Genomic DNA, 19,974 nt, shown 5'->3' on the forward strand with positions numbered 1-19,974 from the left:
AAAAAACACCTCAAATATAACTACGTAAATAGACACTCGGATAATAGTAATAATTAATAATTTCAGGGATTATTATTATTTCAGGGATAACGTATGAGTATGCAAATTTGCATAAGCCACCCACCGAGATAGTTTATGGTTTATGATAAGGCTACGGGCTACCCAACTTATAGACAAAACACTTCAAGTAGTGAAGTTTAAAATATGGTTTGTATATATGCCTATTGCAGCCGGGAAATGCAAATTACAAAAATGGCTTTGAATAAAAAATAAATGTCCATTTTTTTAAAACTCTAATTCCTTGTTCACGTCGATGTTGTTTCCTAGTAACCCACTTCAAAAGTTTCAAACTTTACTTGAAATCAGTGTGTATTTTGAAGTATGTGAAGATGTTATTCTGATCTCAAATTGTTGACACTTCATCAAGGTATTTTTGATCTTGAAGTTTGAGGTCTTAAACAAAATAAAACACGATAAAGCTTAGCTTGTGAAGATCACGTGATACATTTAACCAGGTGTTATTAACTTAAGTTAAATCTTGGTATTATTCTTGTACAAATTTTAATTTTTGGTACAAATTTTGTAGACCATTGATATTTTTTCTATAATGAAATGAGAAAAAGGACAGAATAATGATTTCCGTGATTCTATTCTAAAAACGTGAGGTAGTAGTCAAAGTACAATGTAGGGGGTCAAAATTAGTATTTTTTTTTCTTTCTTTCCTTTCTTGAAAGTACAACCCATATGCCTCCCATTTCCTTGACTTTGACCACCACCCGAAAGGGACCATTCTATTCTATTGTACAGTAGAATAGTATTAACCAAATAACCACACACCAAAAATGTGACCTAAAAAACAACTAAAATTATTAGGGCGCCACCAACTGCCACGAAATCAAATTCATCTGTTATTCATGGATCATCAAATCAAATCAAATCTAAACAAGAAATTAAGCAGAATTCACAAGCCAAAGAAACACCATGTAAACCAAACAGACTCTAATACATACATATGGTTAATTTCATGACCAACCACAACAGCTGTTGGGGGACGAAGGCGGTATACGACCCGTTTGTCGAATGTATTCCGCCTGTGCAGCTGCCCGTGCAGCCTGCCTACTTTTTTGGGCTTCGGCTGCTGCCCTTTTTGCTTCCGATTTCTGTCTTGCTACTTCAATCTTTTTTAACATCTTTGCTTGAGCAACGGCTCTCCTTTGTTCAACTTCAGCCTAAAACATTATTAAAAATTGTTAACTAAATTTTTCAATGATACAAAGACATTAATAAGCACAACAATGCATATGACTAAATTTTCGACAATCTCTCCAATTTAAAACATAAATGTTTCAAAATAGATTTAACTCGCTTATGATCAGAGAACAGCATGAAATTAACTCAAGATGACATTATACTCTAGAAATGCTAATTTTCTACTACATACATGGATAAAAAGTATTTTGTTTCGACCCAACCTGACCCGCCCAAATAATGACTCACTTTCACCTAAGCTGCCATTAGAACATGCAAAAGCAGACATCAAATTACCTCTATTTTTCTCATTTCAGCTTCAAGTTTCGCCTTCTGCTGACTCTCCCACGCTTGGATTTTGATCTCTTCACGTATAAATCTGAACATACATTTTAATTTTAACTATTATATAAATAACATCAATAAAATACGACGAATTTTAGATATAACAATTAGAGATAGGTATATATACCTTGCATTATGTTTAGATTTTTCAGCATCTTCCCACGCAGCGGCCCGTTTCTCATATTCAATCCTCAACGACTCTTCAAAATTGTCGCTTTCAACACCCGACACGTTCTTCTCCTTATCTTCTTTACTTGCCCATGCAGCAATGTTCATCTTCCCTAGTTGAACCCCGAGCTGCAAAATTTCTTTTCGGGTCCTGAGTTTGAGTTCTTGTTCGGTCAAATTTTTTGGATCCCGTGAGCTATCATTGACGGTGTGTTCAATTGGTGTAGATGTTGGTTCTCTTCGAGGTGTAGATGGCATTGAAGAATTCGGACTAAAGATTGGGGTTGTAGCGCCAACAGGGGACGAAGTCATTGATGGTTCTTGACTCGGAATCGGTGTCATTTCGGTTCCCATGTCTCTCATTGATACAGATCTTACTTCAGGACAACCTACATTCATACTCGGTATCAAATTTACTCCTACACAAAATTTACTAGTAGTATATAAAGTTGCAAAAATCGCTACTCGGGGAGTACCCAGTCGAGACTTTTTGGAGAGTAACTCAGAAGTACTCGGCGAGTACTCGAATGTTGACCAAGTTTGACTTTGACCGATTTTGAGTGAGTTTTGAACAATTTTAACTGAATTTCCGAGTAGACCCGAGTTTTGACTTATTTTCCGAGTAATCCCGAGTTTTTTCTGAGTTTTGACCGAGTTTGACCATTTTTGACCGAGTACTCGCCGATTACTCCCCGAGTTTCATAAACCGAGTACTCATCGAGTAATCCCAAGTTCTGCAACACTGCTAGTATACAATACCATGACAACTCATTTGAAATATAAAATATATAGAAAGTACATATAAATAATTTACCCTGACTTCTACGAAGGCGCCCATACTTATATAACCGTATATAACAAACGTGTTTATAAGATGAAAATATAGATTTGTACATGCCCAAAAAGTTATGGGCTTGAACAATAACACTCAAGCTTATACTAGAGTAGAAACAAGATGTCAATAGTGATACTACTTACATACAATATATTTGGGTAATCCCAACCCCCTTGTTTGATTTCAACCCATATCAAAAGTTATACGCACACCCAACCCGCCCATTATGACACCTTAGTTATAACACTTCATAGCATATATAAATTAATGCCTTGCATTTAATCTAATTATCGAAACTAAAAAAAATGAATTTGCAATTTACCTGTTTTATCATCATTTGAACTCTGCCCACAATACGAATCCCTCGTGTTGATTTCCTTTAAATCTTTACTTTCAGAACACGGATCGCATAACTCGGTCCCTCCATTCATTTGATCTGAAGCAGGATGATGATGTGGCCCAGAATGTGTAAATGAAAACTTCTCTATACCCTTCTGTAATATAGGTTGACAAAAATCGACCCGTTTAACAGAGCTAACAGATTCAGATGAACCTCTAATCCCTCCCCAATTAGCTCGGTTTTGCATATTGTTTTTTGAATTATAATTCTGCATATTCTGTTTATTAATTATCCATTTCTCAGCATCATTCCATTTGGAAGACATAGGTCTCAACACAGATCTTGAAATAGAATTATGACTCGATCTTTCACCTTTATGAAACTCAAAGCTCGAAGAACTAGCATTACTATCATAATCAAGATTTTCATCTTCTAATGTTCTTAAAGGATGAACCGAACTCGAATTTCCGCAATCGGATTTTTGAAACTGGTTTGGTTTGACACGGCCCTCTTTTGACTGCCCAGGACCCTGATCAACTTGTGTGGTATCGAATGTAACCGACGAAATCCCCATGCTAGAAACTGCAAATTTAGGCCCAAAATCACAATCCGAAAACATGGTACCATACATCAATATCATAGTTTCTTTAAATTCAATCATTAACTTTATCTAGCTCCAAAACAGAATTTGAATTTTAGTCACAAAAAGTACATCTTCTACTTATGAAAAAACATACTTTATCAAAAGCTAAAGATGGCATCATTCCAAAATGGTCCAAATAGTTAAGGATGCTCAAAGTGAACTTTGCAACTTAAAAGATTAGAAAAATCCAAAAAAAAAATATATTAATTTTTTCACTTGCTTAAAGCCACAAATAGTTAAGATCATATCATAGTATTAAAAATAAAATGATAATTAACAAAAAAACTATAATAATTAAAATAAAGAAGATACCTTCTTCACTAGAGTTTGAAGCTAGTAAACTATTATTAACAAAATCTGAATCTTCAAGTTTAGATGGTGATGTTCTTGCAGAATTACTTTTTGATCCTCCTCCATCTTTCTTTCTATGACCCATTAACTTCATCCTTAATTTACTTGGAGATATTATTCCAACCTACATTCATTCAAATTCAAATATTATAATTAAAAAAAAAATCATCAAATAGTCAGAATAAAAAAAAAATACTTTATTACATAAATTCTCTTGATTAAATAATTTAAATAGAAAAATATATGTAACAATTAAGAGTCTTCAACCAATTATTATTGTAACCTGGAAAAAGTAACAAATACCTACACTAAATCAACAAAACCCTAGAAACGTTATTTTTTTAATTTATAATTTATAATTATATTTATATTACAGTTGATTTTATGTAAATGAAGTACGAAGGTTGCGTGAATATAGCGATAAAATGAGCAGACAGAATTTGTTGACTGTTTGAAGATTTTAAATAATAAAAAAAAAAAAGAATTGCAGAGTAATAAACAGTAAATAAAATTAACCTGAGGAAGTTTGTGATCATGAATGCGTTGGTACTCCATTATGTAGTAATAGATTCTGTATGTATTGTATTGTATGTATATAATCAATCAAATCGAGATTAATAGTAAAGTAGCAGCAACAAACAGTGACTGAATTAGACAGAAACACAAACAGAAAATTGGAAATGATGAAAATAAAATGGATTATATTTTATGAAAAGTTGGAGTGATGAGGGGGAGGAAGTGAGAAAAAGCTGACAATGAAAATGAAGGAATCACCAATTATTTAAGTACCGTAATATATGACGTCTCTGTTATAATATATAAATATAAATATATATATATATATATATAAATGGATAGTCAATTATTGATACACAAAAGTAATATTATTGTATTACCTAAACTTGTGATATTTTTGCTATAAATAGCCATGAATGCAAGCATTAAACTTGCACCATTTCTCACACTTACAAAGTGTTTCTTTCTTTCTCTCCATTATCATCTTTGTACTTACACTTCATTATTAGTATTCTTAATCAAGAATCAAACCAGTAAAGATATTTATAAGCCTACTGAATTATAACATCAAGAATCAAACCACTAAAGGTAGTTATAAGCCTACTGAATTATAACACGTTATCAGCACGATAATCTTAATACTAAATATGGTTGGCTCTGCCACCTAAATGATATGTGGTCGGTTATACCACCTGAAAAATATATGGTCGACAATGTCGCCTAATTATTATTTATGTTACTAACATTTATATTTCTATTATCTAAAATTTATATGGTCGACACTGTCGCCTAATTATCATTTATGTTTACTAATATTTATATTTCTGTTATATAACATTTATTTATGATTGCTTACACATGGTCGACACGGTCGCCTACTTATCATTATATTATCTTAAATTTATGTTTAGTGTTTATATACTTATGAATATAAATTGACTCTAATTTATCATGTTGTTTGTTTTAATTTTTGATAATAGAAAATGTCGAATCTGGAAAAGCTTAAATTTACTCCTTTAGAATCAACTGGAAACAACTACATGCCATGGGTTATAAAAGTAAAAATGCATCTTAAATCAATGTGCATTCTTGAAACCGTAAATGAAAACAACACTTGTTCTGAAAAAGAACAAGCAACGGCATGTTGCTTTATTCATCAACATATTGATGAATGCTTATAAAATAATTATGTGACTGTAGAAGATCCTTATGTTTTATGGGAAGGTCTCAAAAGCAGATTCAATAATCAAAGAGAAATTTTACTTCCAGCTGCTATGGAACAATGGAGAACATTAAGGTTCCAAGACTTTAAGAAAGTAAATGAATACAGCTCAGCTCTGTATAATACATGTTCACAACTTAAATTATGTGGACATGAAATAAGTGATGCAGACATGATGGAGAAAACTTTCTCCACAATGAATGCTCCAAACATCACAGTGCAAAGAAATTTGAGAATGCTAAAGTTCAAAACATATCCTGAACTTAATTCATATCTCTTAGTTGCAGAGCAAAATGATGAGCTATTAATGAAAAATCAGCAATCACGTCCTACTGGTACACTTGCAATTCCTGAAGCAAATACTGCAAATAATTATAAACAGGGACAAGGACACAGGCAAGGTCGTGGTTATAATAACCATCACCATCATCATGCCAAAAGCCATAACTATGGTAGAAACCATCCTTATGGTAATGGTAATAGGCGTGGATGTGGTCGTGGTCGTGGCCGTGATGGTCAAAGAAATAATAATCCACGAAAATATAAATATCAACCACAAAACAAGCCCACTAAACAAGATGTTGAAGAAAATTCTTCTAAAAATTCTGAAGAATCTTGCTACATATGTGGTAGAATGGGCCACTGGGCTAATACTTGCCGAACATCTAAACATCTTGTTAAGATGTATCAGGATTCGCTGAAAGATAAAGAAAAGGAAGTAAACTTTGTGGATAACCTCGATCCAACAGTCACTGAGAAACCATCTGATTTATATGAAGATTTCTTGAATGTTTAAGTTGTTGTGTGTCTTTCGAAAAATAAACGATTTAATATCGTCTGTCTTTGTCATTATGTTTGCTAAATGTTTCAGTACTATCTATTTGCGTGTAAAATATTGTGTAATATTAATGTACTCACTATTTATTTCTTATATATGAAATTTAATATGAATTTTGCTAGAATACAACATCAATCAAGTGGTGGAGATCTCTGTATAGCAGACAGTGGAACTACACACACTATACTTAAATCTGAGAAATATTTTATTGATCTAAAACCAACGGAAGGAACTATACATACAATATCAGGACCTGCTAACTTGATAAAAGGGATAGGAAAGGCAAATTTCATACTACCAAATGGTACAAATTTTTTAATAAATGATGCATTATTTTCTCCCAAGTCAAGCAGAAATTTATTGAGTTTCTCCGACATATACCTTAATGGGTATGATTATCAGTCAGTGACAACAGAAAATGAGAAATATTTAAGTATCACTGACAAGAGCCATGTGGTTGAAAAACTGCCAAGACTTAGTTCTAGATTACATTATACACATATAAATGTACCAGAAACACATATGATAGTTAATGAAAAATATATTGATCCTGGTGTATTCAGTTTATGGCATAACCGATTAGGCCATTCAGGATCAACAATGATGAAAAGGATTATTGAATATACTCATGGACATCCACTAAAGGATAGAAAAATCCATCATGATACAATGGTTCCATGTACATCTTGCTCTCTTGGAAAATTGATAACTAGACCCTCACCACTTAAGGTTGAGAAAGAATCACCAATGTTTCTTGAAAGAATTCAAGGTGATATATGTGGACCAATTCATCCACCATGTGGACCATTTAGATATTTCATGGTTATAATAGACGCATCTAGCAGATGGTCTCATGTTTGTCTGTTATCAAGTCGTAATGTGGCATTTGAAAAATTTCTTGCCCAAATTATTAAATTGAGAGCACATTTTCCTGATTACACCATTAAAAAAGTGAGACTTGATAATGCTGGTGAATTTACATCTCAAGCATTTAATGACTATTGCATGTCTATAGGAATTGTTGTTGAACATTATGTTGCTCATGTGCATACACAAAATGGTTTAGCCGAGTCACTGATTAAACGTTTACAGTTAATCGCTAGACCATTGATAATGAGAACAAAACTCCCTGTATCTATATGGGGTCATGCAATTTTACATGCTGCTGCATTGATTCGCATCAGACCGAGTGCAAGTCATAAATATTCCTCCCTACAACTTGCTTTTGGTCAAGAGCCAAATATTTCCCACCTTAGAACATTTAGTTGTGCATTATATGTTCCAATTGCGACACCACAACGTACAAAAATGGGTCCTCAAAGGAGGTTGGGAATATATGTTGGATATGAAACATCTTCAATCTTAAGGTATATTGAACCTATGACAGGTGACGTTTTTACAGCACGTTTTGCTGATTGTCATTTTAATGAAACATTGTTCCCTAGATTAGGGAGAGAAATGAAAAATAAAGAAAATGATGTTTCATGGTGTAAACCTCAATTAAAGTATCTTGATCCTCGCACAAAAGAATGTGAGACAGAAGTTCAAAAGATAATGCATATACAAGGACTTGCAAATCAATTGCCTGATGCATTTACAGATACAAAAATGGTGACAAAATCATATATACCAGCAGTAAATACTCCAGCTAGAATTGAAATTCCAAAAGCTGGCAATAACGTCACTCATGAATCTTTGCCACGTCAGAAACGTGGAAGACCAATTGGTTCAAAGGATAAAAATTCTCGAAAAAGAAAATCAGCTGATAATGAGGTAAAAGAAAGTGTTCAAGAAGAACTACAAATCAGTACTCCTACTGCAGAGGAGATTGATGATGTCAATACAGAAATTGCAATCAATTATGCATATTCAAAAATATTATGGAACCGAAATGAAATGAAAAATCTTGATGAGAAATTTTCATTTAATGTTGCATATGACATCATGAATAACGATGATGATCCAGAACCAACATCTATGGTTGAATGTCAAAATAGACATGATTGGGCTCAATGAAAAGAAGCAATACAAGTTGAATTAGAATCACTCAATAAAAGAAAAGTTTTCGAATCCATCATTCTCACTCCTAAAGATGTGAAACCTGTAGGATACAGATGGATTTGTGTACGAAAAAGAAATGAGAAAAATGAAGTTACAAGGTATAAAGCTAGACTTGTAGCTCAAGGTTTTTCTCAAAGACCGGGAATTGATTATGAAGAAACTTATTCCCCTGTTATGGATGAAATTACTTTTAGATATTTAATCAGCCTGGCAGTTTCTAAAAATTTAAAAATGCATCTCATGGATGTTGTGACTGCTTATCTATATGGATCACTTGATAGTGATATATATATGAAGATACCTGAAGGATTTAAGGTACCAGAAGCATCAAATGCAAAACCCAAAGAAATGTATTCGATTAAATTACAAAGATCTTTATATGGGTTAAAACAATCAGGACGTATGTGGTATAACCGATTAAGTGATTACTTGATAAGCAAAGGGTATACAAATAACCTTACTTGCCCTTGTGTTTTCATTAAGAAAACAACATCCGGATATGTGATTATAGCTGTTTATGTTAATGATCTTAACATCATAGGTACAAATAAAGAGATCCATGAAGCCATTCAACTTCTAAAGAAAGAATTTGAAATTAAAGATCTCGGAAAAACCAAGTATTGCCTTGGTTTACAAATTGAGCATATGCCTAATGGTTTACTTGTACATCAAACAACATATACTGAAAAGATTTTGAAACGTTTCAATATGGACAAGGCAAAACCCTTAAGTACTCATATGGTTGTTAGATCACTCAATGTTGAAGCTGATCCATTTCGTCCATGTGAAGATCATGAAGATATTCTTGGACCAGAAGTACCATATCTTAGTGCAATTGGAGCTCTTATGTATCTTATAAATTGTACAAGACCTGACATTTCTTTTGCAGTTAATTTGTTGGCAAGGTTCAGCTCTGCTCCTACCAAAAGACACTGGAATGGGATCAAACACATATTTCGATACCTTCGAGGAACTACTGATTTAGGATTATTTTATTCTAACGAATCAAAACAAGATTTGGTTGGTTATGCTGATGCAGGTTATTTATCTGATCCACATAAAGCTAAATATCAAACTGGATATGTATTCCTAAATGGAGGTACTGCAATATCATGGCGTTCTCAAAAACAAACACTTGTTGCTACATCATCAAATCATGCCGAAGTGATTGCATTACATGAAGCTACTCGGGAATGTTTTTGGTTGAGATCAATGACACAAATTATTACTGATTCTTGTGGACTAGAACGCGATAAAAGTCCAACAATTATCTATGAAGATAATGCAGCTTGCATAGCACAGATGAAAGAAGGGTATATCAAAAGTGACCGAACCAAACACATACCTCCTAGATTCTTCTCATACACTCAAAATCTCATTAAGGACAACGAGATTGAAATGAGATATGTTCAATCCAGCAAAAACTCTGTCGATCTTTTCACGAAAGCACTTCCAACTGCTATTTTCAGAACACACGTTCATAACATTGGCATGAGACATGTTCAAAAGATGTAACAACTGAAGCGATGTCTACTTGAGGGGGAGTCGACTCCATGCTGCACTCTTTTTTCCTTAGCTAAACTTTTTTCCCACTGGGTTTTCTTTAGCAAGGTTTTTAACGAGGCAGTAACTTATAGTTGATCTTCAACAAACAAAATTGCTATCCAAGGGGGAGTGTTATAATATATATATATATATATATATATATATATATATATATATATATATATATATATATATATATATATATATATATATATATAAATGGATAGTCAATTATTGATACACAAAAGTAATATTATTGTATTACCTAAACTTGTGATATTTTTGCTATAAATAGCCATGAATGCAAGCATTAAACTTGCACCATTTCTCACACTTACAAAGTGTTTCTTTCTTTCTCTCCATTATCATCTTTGTACTTACACTTCATTATTAGTATTCTTAATCAAGAATCAAACCAGTAAAGGTAGTTATAAGCCTACTGAATTATAACATCAAGAATCAAACCACTAAAGGTAGTTATAAGCCTACTGAATTTTAACAGTCTTCGATTTAACGAAATACAATTTTTAATTTTAAAAAACCAAATGTCACAGGCATGTGTTTGGTACCGATTTTCTTGAGACAATTTAATTGTTACCTTCTAATTTTAGTAAACTCAAATTCTTAAATAATAATAATAATAATAATAATAATAATAATAATAATAATAATAATAATAATAATAATAATAATAACAATAACAATAACAATAATAAATATATAAATATAAATAATAATGATAATAATAATATGGCATAATAAAATTTAAAATAATAATAATAATAATAATAATAATAATAATAATAATAATAATAATAATAATAATAATAATAATAAGGTTTTAGTGTTGTAGAATTGTAGAGGGTAATTACGCTGACATGTCAATATTGTGGGAAGAGGGGCACTGTGACAGATGTTGTGTTGTGGTGTGAGTGATTTGATAGAATATAATTTGTAGTTGAGTAAAAAAGAAAAGAAAAATTAAAATTGTTAGCCAATCAAAATTGTGCACTCTCGTTGTTGATTGCGTGATTTGCCCTCTTAACACCACAACAGCCCCTAGCACAACAACCTCACAAGGGGTGTTGTGGATGTTGCGAGACAACAATGTCATTGAGCCCCATGATGAATGGTTAATGCTCTAATAGAATGTTTAACACTACGTTTACTAATGTCATACACGTGTCAAGAGATGTCTCACGCGTTTCAGTGGAAAATAATTTTATTTTATATCTTAAATTTTTATAATTATAATTCATATATCAACGATTGGTATCGACCTTTTATCAATGCAAAGACACACGCACACACACACACACACACACACACACACATACATATATATATATATATATATATATATATATATATATATATATATATATATATATATATATATATATATATATATATATATATATCTTTTTATTGAATGAAAACAAAATTTGTTTATAAAAGCAAATGAAAAGAAAGAATAAAGCTATAACAAAGTTATAAAAATAAAGAAAATGTATAGTATATAACTTTATCGCGCGTTACTGTGGTAAAATTGTTCATAACAATACATGATTTCACTATATAATTTATATAATTTTAACGGTTTACGATTACAATGCGCAGATTAATGATTTGTATAAAATTATATGCTTTTAAATTAATTATGCTCGTAGTGAATTAAACTGAAAACGATAATACACCGGTTCAACAATTGTATGCATATAAATCACTAATTAGTAATAGTATCTACTTTGATTTTATAACAAATAGAAAAAATAATAAAAATTATTTAAAAAAAGATTTTATAAAATAATAAAAAAACATTGTGATTAAAATATAAGTTACAATATTAGTGGTTGTCACCCATGCTTACAAATGGTTTACATTAACAAATTTTTAAGATCAGAATTGTAGTCTGAGTTAACTTTTTTGTTAAATTTAAGATATTTTTATGAGTTGTATATTAACTAATTAGTTGAATGACTTTTTTAAGTAAAAGAATTTATTATAAAGAATACATAACCTATATGTTTCTATATTTTTTTTTTTTTGAAAAGCAACTTTTATTAAAAAAACAAATTATACAAGTGGTGAGCAGAGGAATTGCACACACGACAAAATTCTCCAATGGAACACAATATATACTTTACAATGAAATACACGAAGACTTTTACACACAACTATATCTACTTCAACCCATGTCCCGATTATTTACGAGCGAGAAACAATACGTATTAGGATGATGTAACCATTGGTGCCACTCAATAGGTTTAAGCTTGGATCGATTATTCACCCATTCGAACGGTTTAACTTGAATCTCACTCAGCACCTTTGAAGAAGCCCAACAATCTTTTTGAAAAACTTTTAAGTTCCGATTCTTCCAAATGTAATAACCCATTACCCATTTAATAGCTTGCCAAATATCTTTGCGAATACCCGAAAGCCCATTTAAACTCGAACCTATAAACGAATTCTCAATAGTTGTGCTTGTAGGAAAAGATGCTCCCCACCATTTAAAGACACCCTCCCAAATATTTTTTACAAGTGCACAATCTACGATAGCGTGTCACACGGTTTCCGGCCCCCTATCGCACATCGGGCACATGATTGAGTCGAGCACTACACCCCTTTTCTCAAGTTCCATCCTTACCGGAATCCTTGACCTCAAAGTGCTCCAAATAAATATGCCATTTTTTTGTGGCAAGAGTTTATTCCGAAGAGTTTCAAGATTCAACGAGTTCCCGACTAGGAGGTTTTCATCAATTGTTTTGGAGATGTAGCCCGTAACATATACATTTTTTCCGTTAGCATTAAACGACCACAAACTATGACCTACACCGAACGATACACTTGAAGCAATTTTATATTAAATGTTATATTTTTTAATTCTAAAAGGAGTTTAATTGAAAATTAAGTATTTTTTATTGTTATTTAAAATAAGTAAATAATATTTTTTAAATAAACTAAGATGGTAAGATAGTAAGGTAGATAGAATTATGGGACGGGAAAAGTATATACGGAGTCGTTTGTTTTAATGAATTGGAACGCCGTCTATCCAAGCCCATAAATTCGCCAACGAAGACCATGACGGGAGTGAGATATTCGTCCATTGAGCAACTTTTGACCAGATTTGATGGCTAGTGTCACAATGTAGGAAGATATGATTTTCATCTTCAAAAGTTTCCTCACACAAACAGCATCCTGAATCCTCGATCTCTATACCACGAGCAATAAGATTTTTCTTCGTCGCGAGCCTGCAAAGCTTTAAGCGCCATATGAATATGTTGATTTTTATAGGAGCTTGATTGCAATGAGCTTGCGAGCCTTTGAAACAGAGAAAAGGTCACCGTTCCAAGTCCAATAATCACGAGTTTGCGATAATGTAACCGAATTAAGAATTTGATTAAGCTGTTGTAGATTCTCCACCTCAATACCATACTGAGGGCTTCTTCTCCAAAAATAGCTCCATGTATTATTGACCAATCGATCAGCAACAGATGAGTTATTATAAGAATCAAGCGCTAGAAGTCTAGGAAAACATGATGCAAGAGGGAGCCCATTGTGCCACGGGTCGAACCAGAATTTAGTCGTGGAGCCATTTCCTATGTTCAGACGAAGCAGTGAAGCATCTAGTAAGTAATGAGAGTGAAGCAAATCAATAGTTTTTGAAATGTGTAACAGACTCGTCCCGCATCGGTGGGAGAGGAAAACAAAGCACTCCTTATAAGGGTGTGGATACCTCTTCTGGTATGACGCGTTTAAAACCGTGCGGGTAGGTGCGATCCGGGGAATGTGTCCTGTCGGTGATCGGCCTGTGGCCCAAAGCGGACAGTATCATGCTTCCGAGCTGCTGCGCACTCTGACATGACGCGTTTTGAGGGTGTTTACCCGAGAAGCAAATCCGTGAGGTAGAAGTGCGATCCGGGGTTGTACTCGTGCGCGGGTAGCCCGTCGGTGATCGGCTTGTGTCCAAAGCGGACAATATCATACTACGGGCTGATGGTGATGTTACTTATGGTATCAGAGCTGGGGCCCGCATCGATGTGCACTGCGGGGACGCAGTGTCCCGAAGGGGGGGAGAGTTGTAACAGACTCGTCCCGCATCGGTGGGAGAGGAAAACAAAGCACTCCTTATAAGGGTGTGGATACCTCTTCTGGTATGACGCGTTTAAAACCGTGCGGGTAGGTGCGATCCGGGGAATGTGTCCTGTCGGTGATCGGCCTGTGGCCCAAAGCGGACAGTATCATGCTTCCGAGCTGCTGCGCACTCTGACATGACGCGTTTTGAGGGTGTTTACCCGAGAAGCAAATCCGTGAGGTAGAAGTGCGATCCGGGGTTGTACTCGTGCGCGGGTAGCCCGTCGGTGATCGGCTTGTGTCCAAAGCGGACAATATCATACTACGGGCTGATGGTGATGTTACTAAATGGAAGCCCACGTCCCGTGAGCGTTAGAAGCACATGGAATATTAGCGCCTTGACTTGATCCATGTATAGCCGTGATTAGTTGAGCCCAGCTTGCACTCTTATCCGATACGAACCTCCACCTCCATTGTTACTATCATCATTTACGCGACGCTCTGGAATATATGGAGATTGCGCAATAGTATCATTTTTGAGGACACAAAGTTTCGAAAAAGTCATGTGATCGACTCGATTGTGGTTTCAAGCTTCAATTGGATATGTGCTAGATTTAGTAAAACCTCTTGTAATTGGAACCAATGGTTGCAATATCCTTTACATTCCTTGTAATTTTTTTCTTGTATTTTTTCTAGCACTTTGCTAGTTTTTTCAATAAAATTTCAGCCGTTCGGAAAAAAAAAAAGTATATACGGAGTATATCTTATATCTTATATACAAACTAATAAAGAGTGATAAAATGATTTAAACACAATATTTTCAATTTCAATTAGACCGACATAAACTTCTACTGTATATATCAGCTAGTTGAATTGCTTTAAAAAAAAAAAAAAAAAAAAAAAAAAAAACTAGTTGAATTGTGGTAGCAATTACTCCGTATGAGAATGTTTTTAATGGAATGTTTGACCAACATTAGAGTTTGAAAAATTCGTGGACGCCATCTTCAACCCTTTCCCACTATTAGAACGCAATCATCGTTTCTCATCTTGATTGCTTTATACATCCTATCCTATTTAATATGTTCCTTCTTTAACTCCAACCAAATCAAAATTACAAAAATTACAATTTTTCTAATATAAACACATTAATTAGTTTATACTCTCTTCATCGTCAATTTATTATCCAATAAATAAAGATTATACTAAATTATTTTTCAACTTATATATAAAAATAAAGATTATACTAAATTATTTTTCAACTTATATATAAATAAGTAAATAAGAAAGATGATAAGAGCACTGGGAGTGGTGACTGTGGTCACATGGCATGTCAGGCGTGACTTGCTGAGTCAGAAAAAATTGGGAGTGGTGACCTATGTCAGTTGAGGTATGTCACTTATTAAAATAATATTATTTTTGTATATGAATATGCCTCAATTTACGTCGCGGAAGAGACTGACTTGCTTGGAACGGATGTTGGCGACGGACTGAGGGAGTGGTGTCACTTGTGACTAGGTGAGGGACGAGACATGTGACATACTCCACTCCCATTACTCTAAGGTAACATTGTATCATACTTTTAATGTATGAATTTAAAATAAAAATTACCCGATAAAAATTAGAAGTAAACTGTAAATTTAACAAAACATTACTTACATTTTACTGTATGTTTTTTATTTGAGGACAATAAAATTGAGACGGATAACGTAACAATAATGATTGATTGGCGGTGTAAATTAGTCGAGCTACTCGAGTTTGACTTGTTAAAAAATTGATTTGAGCCAAGCCATAACGAGCTCGAGTCCGAACATCAAATCTCGAGCTTGAACAGACGGCAAATTTAAACGAGCTTTTCTGCTCAGCCCTAGTTTAATCAACATAAAATTTTCTAGTGTACTAAACATTTTGATGTTTTTTTAATTTCTAGAGAAATTGATAAACAATAGATATCATTGCCTTAAATTAAACGAAGACATATCAGTAATTAATAATTGATGATCTCATAATTATCATTGAACCAAGATAAAGTTTCTTGACTAGTTTGATGGGGTTGTTACACTTCCTTTTGACTAATCTGTTGATGGGAGTTGTTACAAAACAAGTCTCTTTTGACCTTTCATTAAAATTAAATATCTTTGAGTTTGCAAGTCGTTTTTTTTACAACGGCAGTTGCACAAATACTCCGTAGTATATAATTGACTTTGTAAACCGTTTCGAATGGTTTATTATCATAAGCTAGTTATTGTTTGGTTAAACAAATTATTAAGTATGCTGGTCAAGTTGTCATCATAACATATTAAGATCTTCCACCGATAATTCAATGACTGGGAGTTAACTCTTTTCTTTAAAAGATATATCGAAAGCCATTTAAAGTTGCGGAAGTTCAAAAGCCCAGGGGTTTTAACATCAAAATTTTCAAGAAATTTTAGTGGTTAATCAAATATGATATATTTAAAACATTCGACTGGTTTTGGCATAACATGAAAATATCTCGCAAATGCAATGTTTCTTTCACCACTCTAATCCCCAAGAAAAGCAATCCCCTGGGCTTGAACGATTACAACACATTAGTCTTATCGGTAGTTATTATAAAATCTTTAGTTAAAGTCCTATATAACAAATTAGCAAAAGTTGATGATCATGCATATTGGGGGGGGGGGGGGGGGGGGGGTAAGGATCTTAGAACAAGGCCTTCCGGTCCTGCTACCGTGAATAACCCTGGCCGATATGATGATATCGGCGGGATGGCCAAGTGATTAAGTCCACCTCCGATCGCGGTCGCTGATCAGAAGGCCCCAAATAAGGTTGTAGGTGCTAGTTTAATAAAGAACTAACATGTTAACCTTGAGAAAACGAGAGATGATGCTAATAACGTAAAGTGTGTAGTAAACGATGATTACGTAATGTGATCGTGTGTAGAATGATAATTAGGGTTTGTGTATATATAGGCAAACCCTAATTCTAGAATCATCTACGATAGTCATAATCCTTTCCATAACAAACTCCCCCGAATCACGGAGACAATTATGGAAAAGATACCGACTTGATGACCAAGTAACCGCTGCACCGGGAACAAAGACATCTGATACATCCCCGCATGCCGCATACCGCATACAAAGTACACGCATACGCATGCTAACGAGCGCCCGCATACGTATAGAATGCGCATGCGGGTTGCGGTATCATTATGTCCCCCCAGTTTGATATTATATGACGCAAGACATATGATATCAAACTATTAAGCGTGAGAAAAAACAAGAAAACGGCTAGCATTAAATTTTTCGCGTGCGCCTCGATGCCATTAAATGCCTGTCACTGTTGCAGAAGCTCATTCGGCTGACAAGACGTAAAGTGACAGTTGGCAGGCGCGTGTTAGCCACGCGCGCAACATTGGGCACATCAAACTGACACCCACGCGCGTGCAAATATCGTCGAGCGTTGATTGCGTTACACGTGTACAGCCACGATGAAACTGTTTCACCCCATGACTCCCAATCCTCACTATAAATAGACGCCATTTGTTCTCATTTCTATTTTTCTGCCACTTTCTTCTCCGATACGCTGCAAAATCAAGTCCGAGCACATCCCACAAATTTCGGCCAACGTCAAAAGGTTAGTTGTTCTCCGATTACTTATAGAAAATGACTAAGGCTAACGAGACGTATGTAGATAGTGTAGCATCAATTATAGAGCAGAAACATATAGATTCCCTAGTTTAACAATACCCACCACTAGCACAGTATAACCCGGTGCCACCCTTGTTTGATTAACGTGCTCACAAACCGCCGGAGAAGAAGGTAGCCATATATGAGCATGCGTTCAAGCATGGCAATTTTAGGGTGCCTCCTTCCGACTTCTTTTTAGGCGTTTTAGATCATTTTGGCGTAGGGTTAGGGCAATTACACCCTTACGCAATAGGGAAGATTGTACTGTTTGAGATGTGGTGCGTTGCACTCAACAAGGTGCCCTTAGTGAAGGTGTTCTGCCACCTATACCGCTTAGCGAATCATCACAAGTCGTGGTTCACCTTCTTCGCTCGTCAGAACTTTACCAAAACCCCCAAATTGAACGCGGGTCAATGGAAAGAAACATTCTTTTTTATAGACCAAACTGTTGTTGGGCCCAATTTTCCGCAAACGATTATCTGGTGCGAAAACGTTGCAAAGGACGTGAACAAAACCCCCGCCCTTGATGATGAGGAAACAAAACTATTAGCGGAGTGCGCTAATACACAACTTGTGCACCGGTCCTATGGGAATGTGATGCTACGATTAGGAAACATATCCGCGCACTGGCCATGGGAGAACATGCGTCCGGCCATAATCGCACCGAATGACAAGGGTAGGAATAGTATAAATGCATATGAATATTTAACCACTAGCGTATACATACATGTTCTAACATTGCGCATATGTTTGCAGAGATGAAGATGAAGAAAGTGCTTACCGCAGAGGAGATTGCGGCCATCTCATTCTGCAAGCAGAATGTTAATGAGCCGCTTGAGCAGGAGAAGACTGGTGAGAATGAGGTGCAAGCACCTGCCACCTCGGGCAACAAGCGCAAGGCTGCCGAAGCCACCCAAACCAAGCAGAAGAAGAAGAAGCTAACTCCCAAACAGAGGGAGGACATGCAGAACGACAATTTTGTTCCCGTGGACCTGGCGTCTGCAGATCTACCTCCTCCTATCACCGGTAAGCATCTCCTTTGTGTCGTAAACATCGTACGATTAACTTCATGTGCTAACTAGTTATTAATTTGCATAGCACATTGAGGAGACGCACCAGACGCCGCCGCAGGCAAATCCGGACCTAGAGGCTACTGCCACGTCCAGGGACAGGGCGATACACCTTGACTCCGATTCTACACCAGTCCCACTGCCCGGTAGCTTCCGTTTGGCAAATCTGGCCCAGCTCACCCAGTCCTCCGCCGAAAATGCCGCAGAGCAGTCCGCCTTTCTGCAACAAATTTTTCCTGCTGAATTCCGCGAGCAACTATTCGCACTGCCCTTCAACCAAGCGCACAACGCCTTTATCCAGAACGACCTTGTGTTCTTTGGCATGTTTGCGGATCAAGCCCGCCGCTCCACTAACCTATACCAAGTGGCCGTGCGAAAAGAAACGGAGCTTGGATTGCTGCAGGCAGGGGTGGATCAGGTTAGAAAAGATAGGGATGCCGAAGAAAAGGCGCGCAAGGCGGTGGAGGCGACTGCGGCGGAAACAAAGACCGCGCTAATTGAGGAAAGGAAAAAGAACCGCGAGCTGGTAGGGGCGGTTGACCAGGCGAAGGGGGAGACGGAGCGCCTGCGGTTGGAACTGGAAAGGGTGCGCAGGGAGATGGACGACGCGGTGACTGGCCGCGAGCTGGCGGAGGCAGACTTATCAAAGCTTCGCACCTCCCTTCCTGTCATCGCGCAAAAGGTAATGGACTCGGGGCCCGTCATCGAAAAGTTCAACGCCTACTTCGATGCAGTGAAAGAGCATGACCGCAACAAGGTCATGCTTGAGGTGATCAAAGGATGCGACCTCACGCTACTGTACCCTGAAGTTGTGCGAAAAAATTTGAAAGAGGGTACAACTGAGGCGCTCCTAGAAGCAGAGCAGGCCATCCAGTCCATCCCGATCCCCTTAGTAGACGCTTTCGCTGCGGATCCCAATATGCCAATTGATGGGTTCCTCAAGGAGGATTTTTAGGTTTCGGCTTGTAACCGTTTGCGCCGTAAGTCCTATGCTTAGGCAGGCAATTGTAAATACAATTTTTGGGCCCTAAGTCCCATGTTGGGCAGGCACTT

The 19,974-nt window shown here is 35.8% G+C and overlaps 1 protein-coding gene across 1 annotated transcript; it reads right to left on the bottom strand.

The window, feature by feature from the left end:
- Positions 1–845: 845 nt before the first annotated feature.
- On the bottom strand, positions 846–4,661 carry LOC139871424 (uncharacterized). The gene is made up of 6 exons (XM_071859141.1): positions 4,447–4,661; positions 3,892–4,054; positions 2,919–3,518; positions 1,721–2,150; positions 1,546–1,627; positions 846–1,229 (listed from the first exon to the last, which is right to left on the bottom strand). Exons 1-6 carry the CDS (start codon positions 4,483–4,485, stop codon positions 1,023–1,025), a joined length of 1,521 nt encoding a protein of 506 aa, XP_071715242.1. The 5' UTR covers positions 4,486–4,661; the 3' UTR covers positions 846–1,022.
- Between the last annotated feature and the right edge of the window lie 15,313 nt (positions 4,662–19,974).

This window comes from Rutidosis leptorrhynchoides, chromosome 1 (assembly GCF_046630445.1).
Source record: "Rutidosis leptorrhynchoides isolate AG116_Rl617_1_P2 chromosome 1, CSIRO_AGI_Rlap_v1, whole genome shotgun sequence".
In the NCBI taxonomy this organism is placed as follows: domain Eukaryota; kingdom Viridiplantae; phylum Streptophyta; class Magnoliopsida; order Asterales; family Asteraceae; genus Rutidosis; species Rutidosis leptorrhynchoides.

Coding starts and splice junctions, on each gene's coding strand:
- LOC139871424 (XM_071859141.1), bottom strand. CDS start 4,485: ATGGAGTACCAACGCATTCATGATCACAAACTTCCTCAG. Junction 4,055..4,446: donor ATGATCACAAACTTCCTCAG/GTTAATTTTATT, acceptor GAATGAATGTAG/GTTGGAATAATATCTCCAAG. Junction 1,628..1,720: donor AAATCTAAACATAATGCAAG/GTATATATACCT, acceptor ATGTATGTTCAG/ATTTATACGTGAAGAGATCA.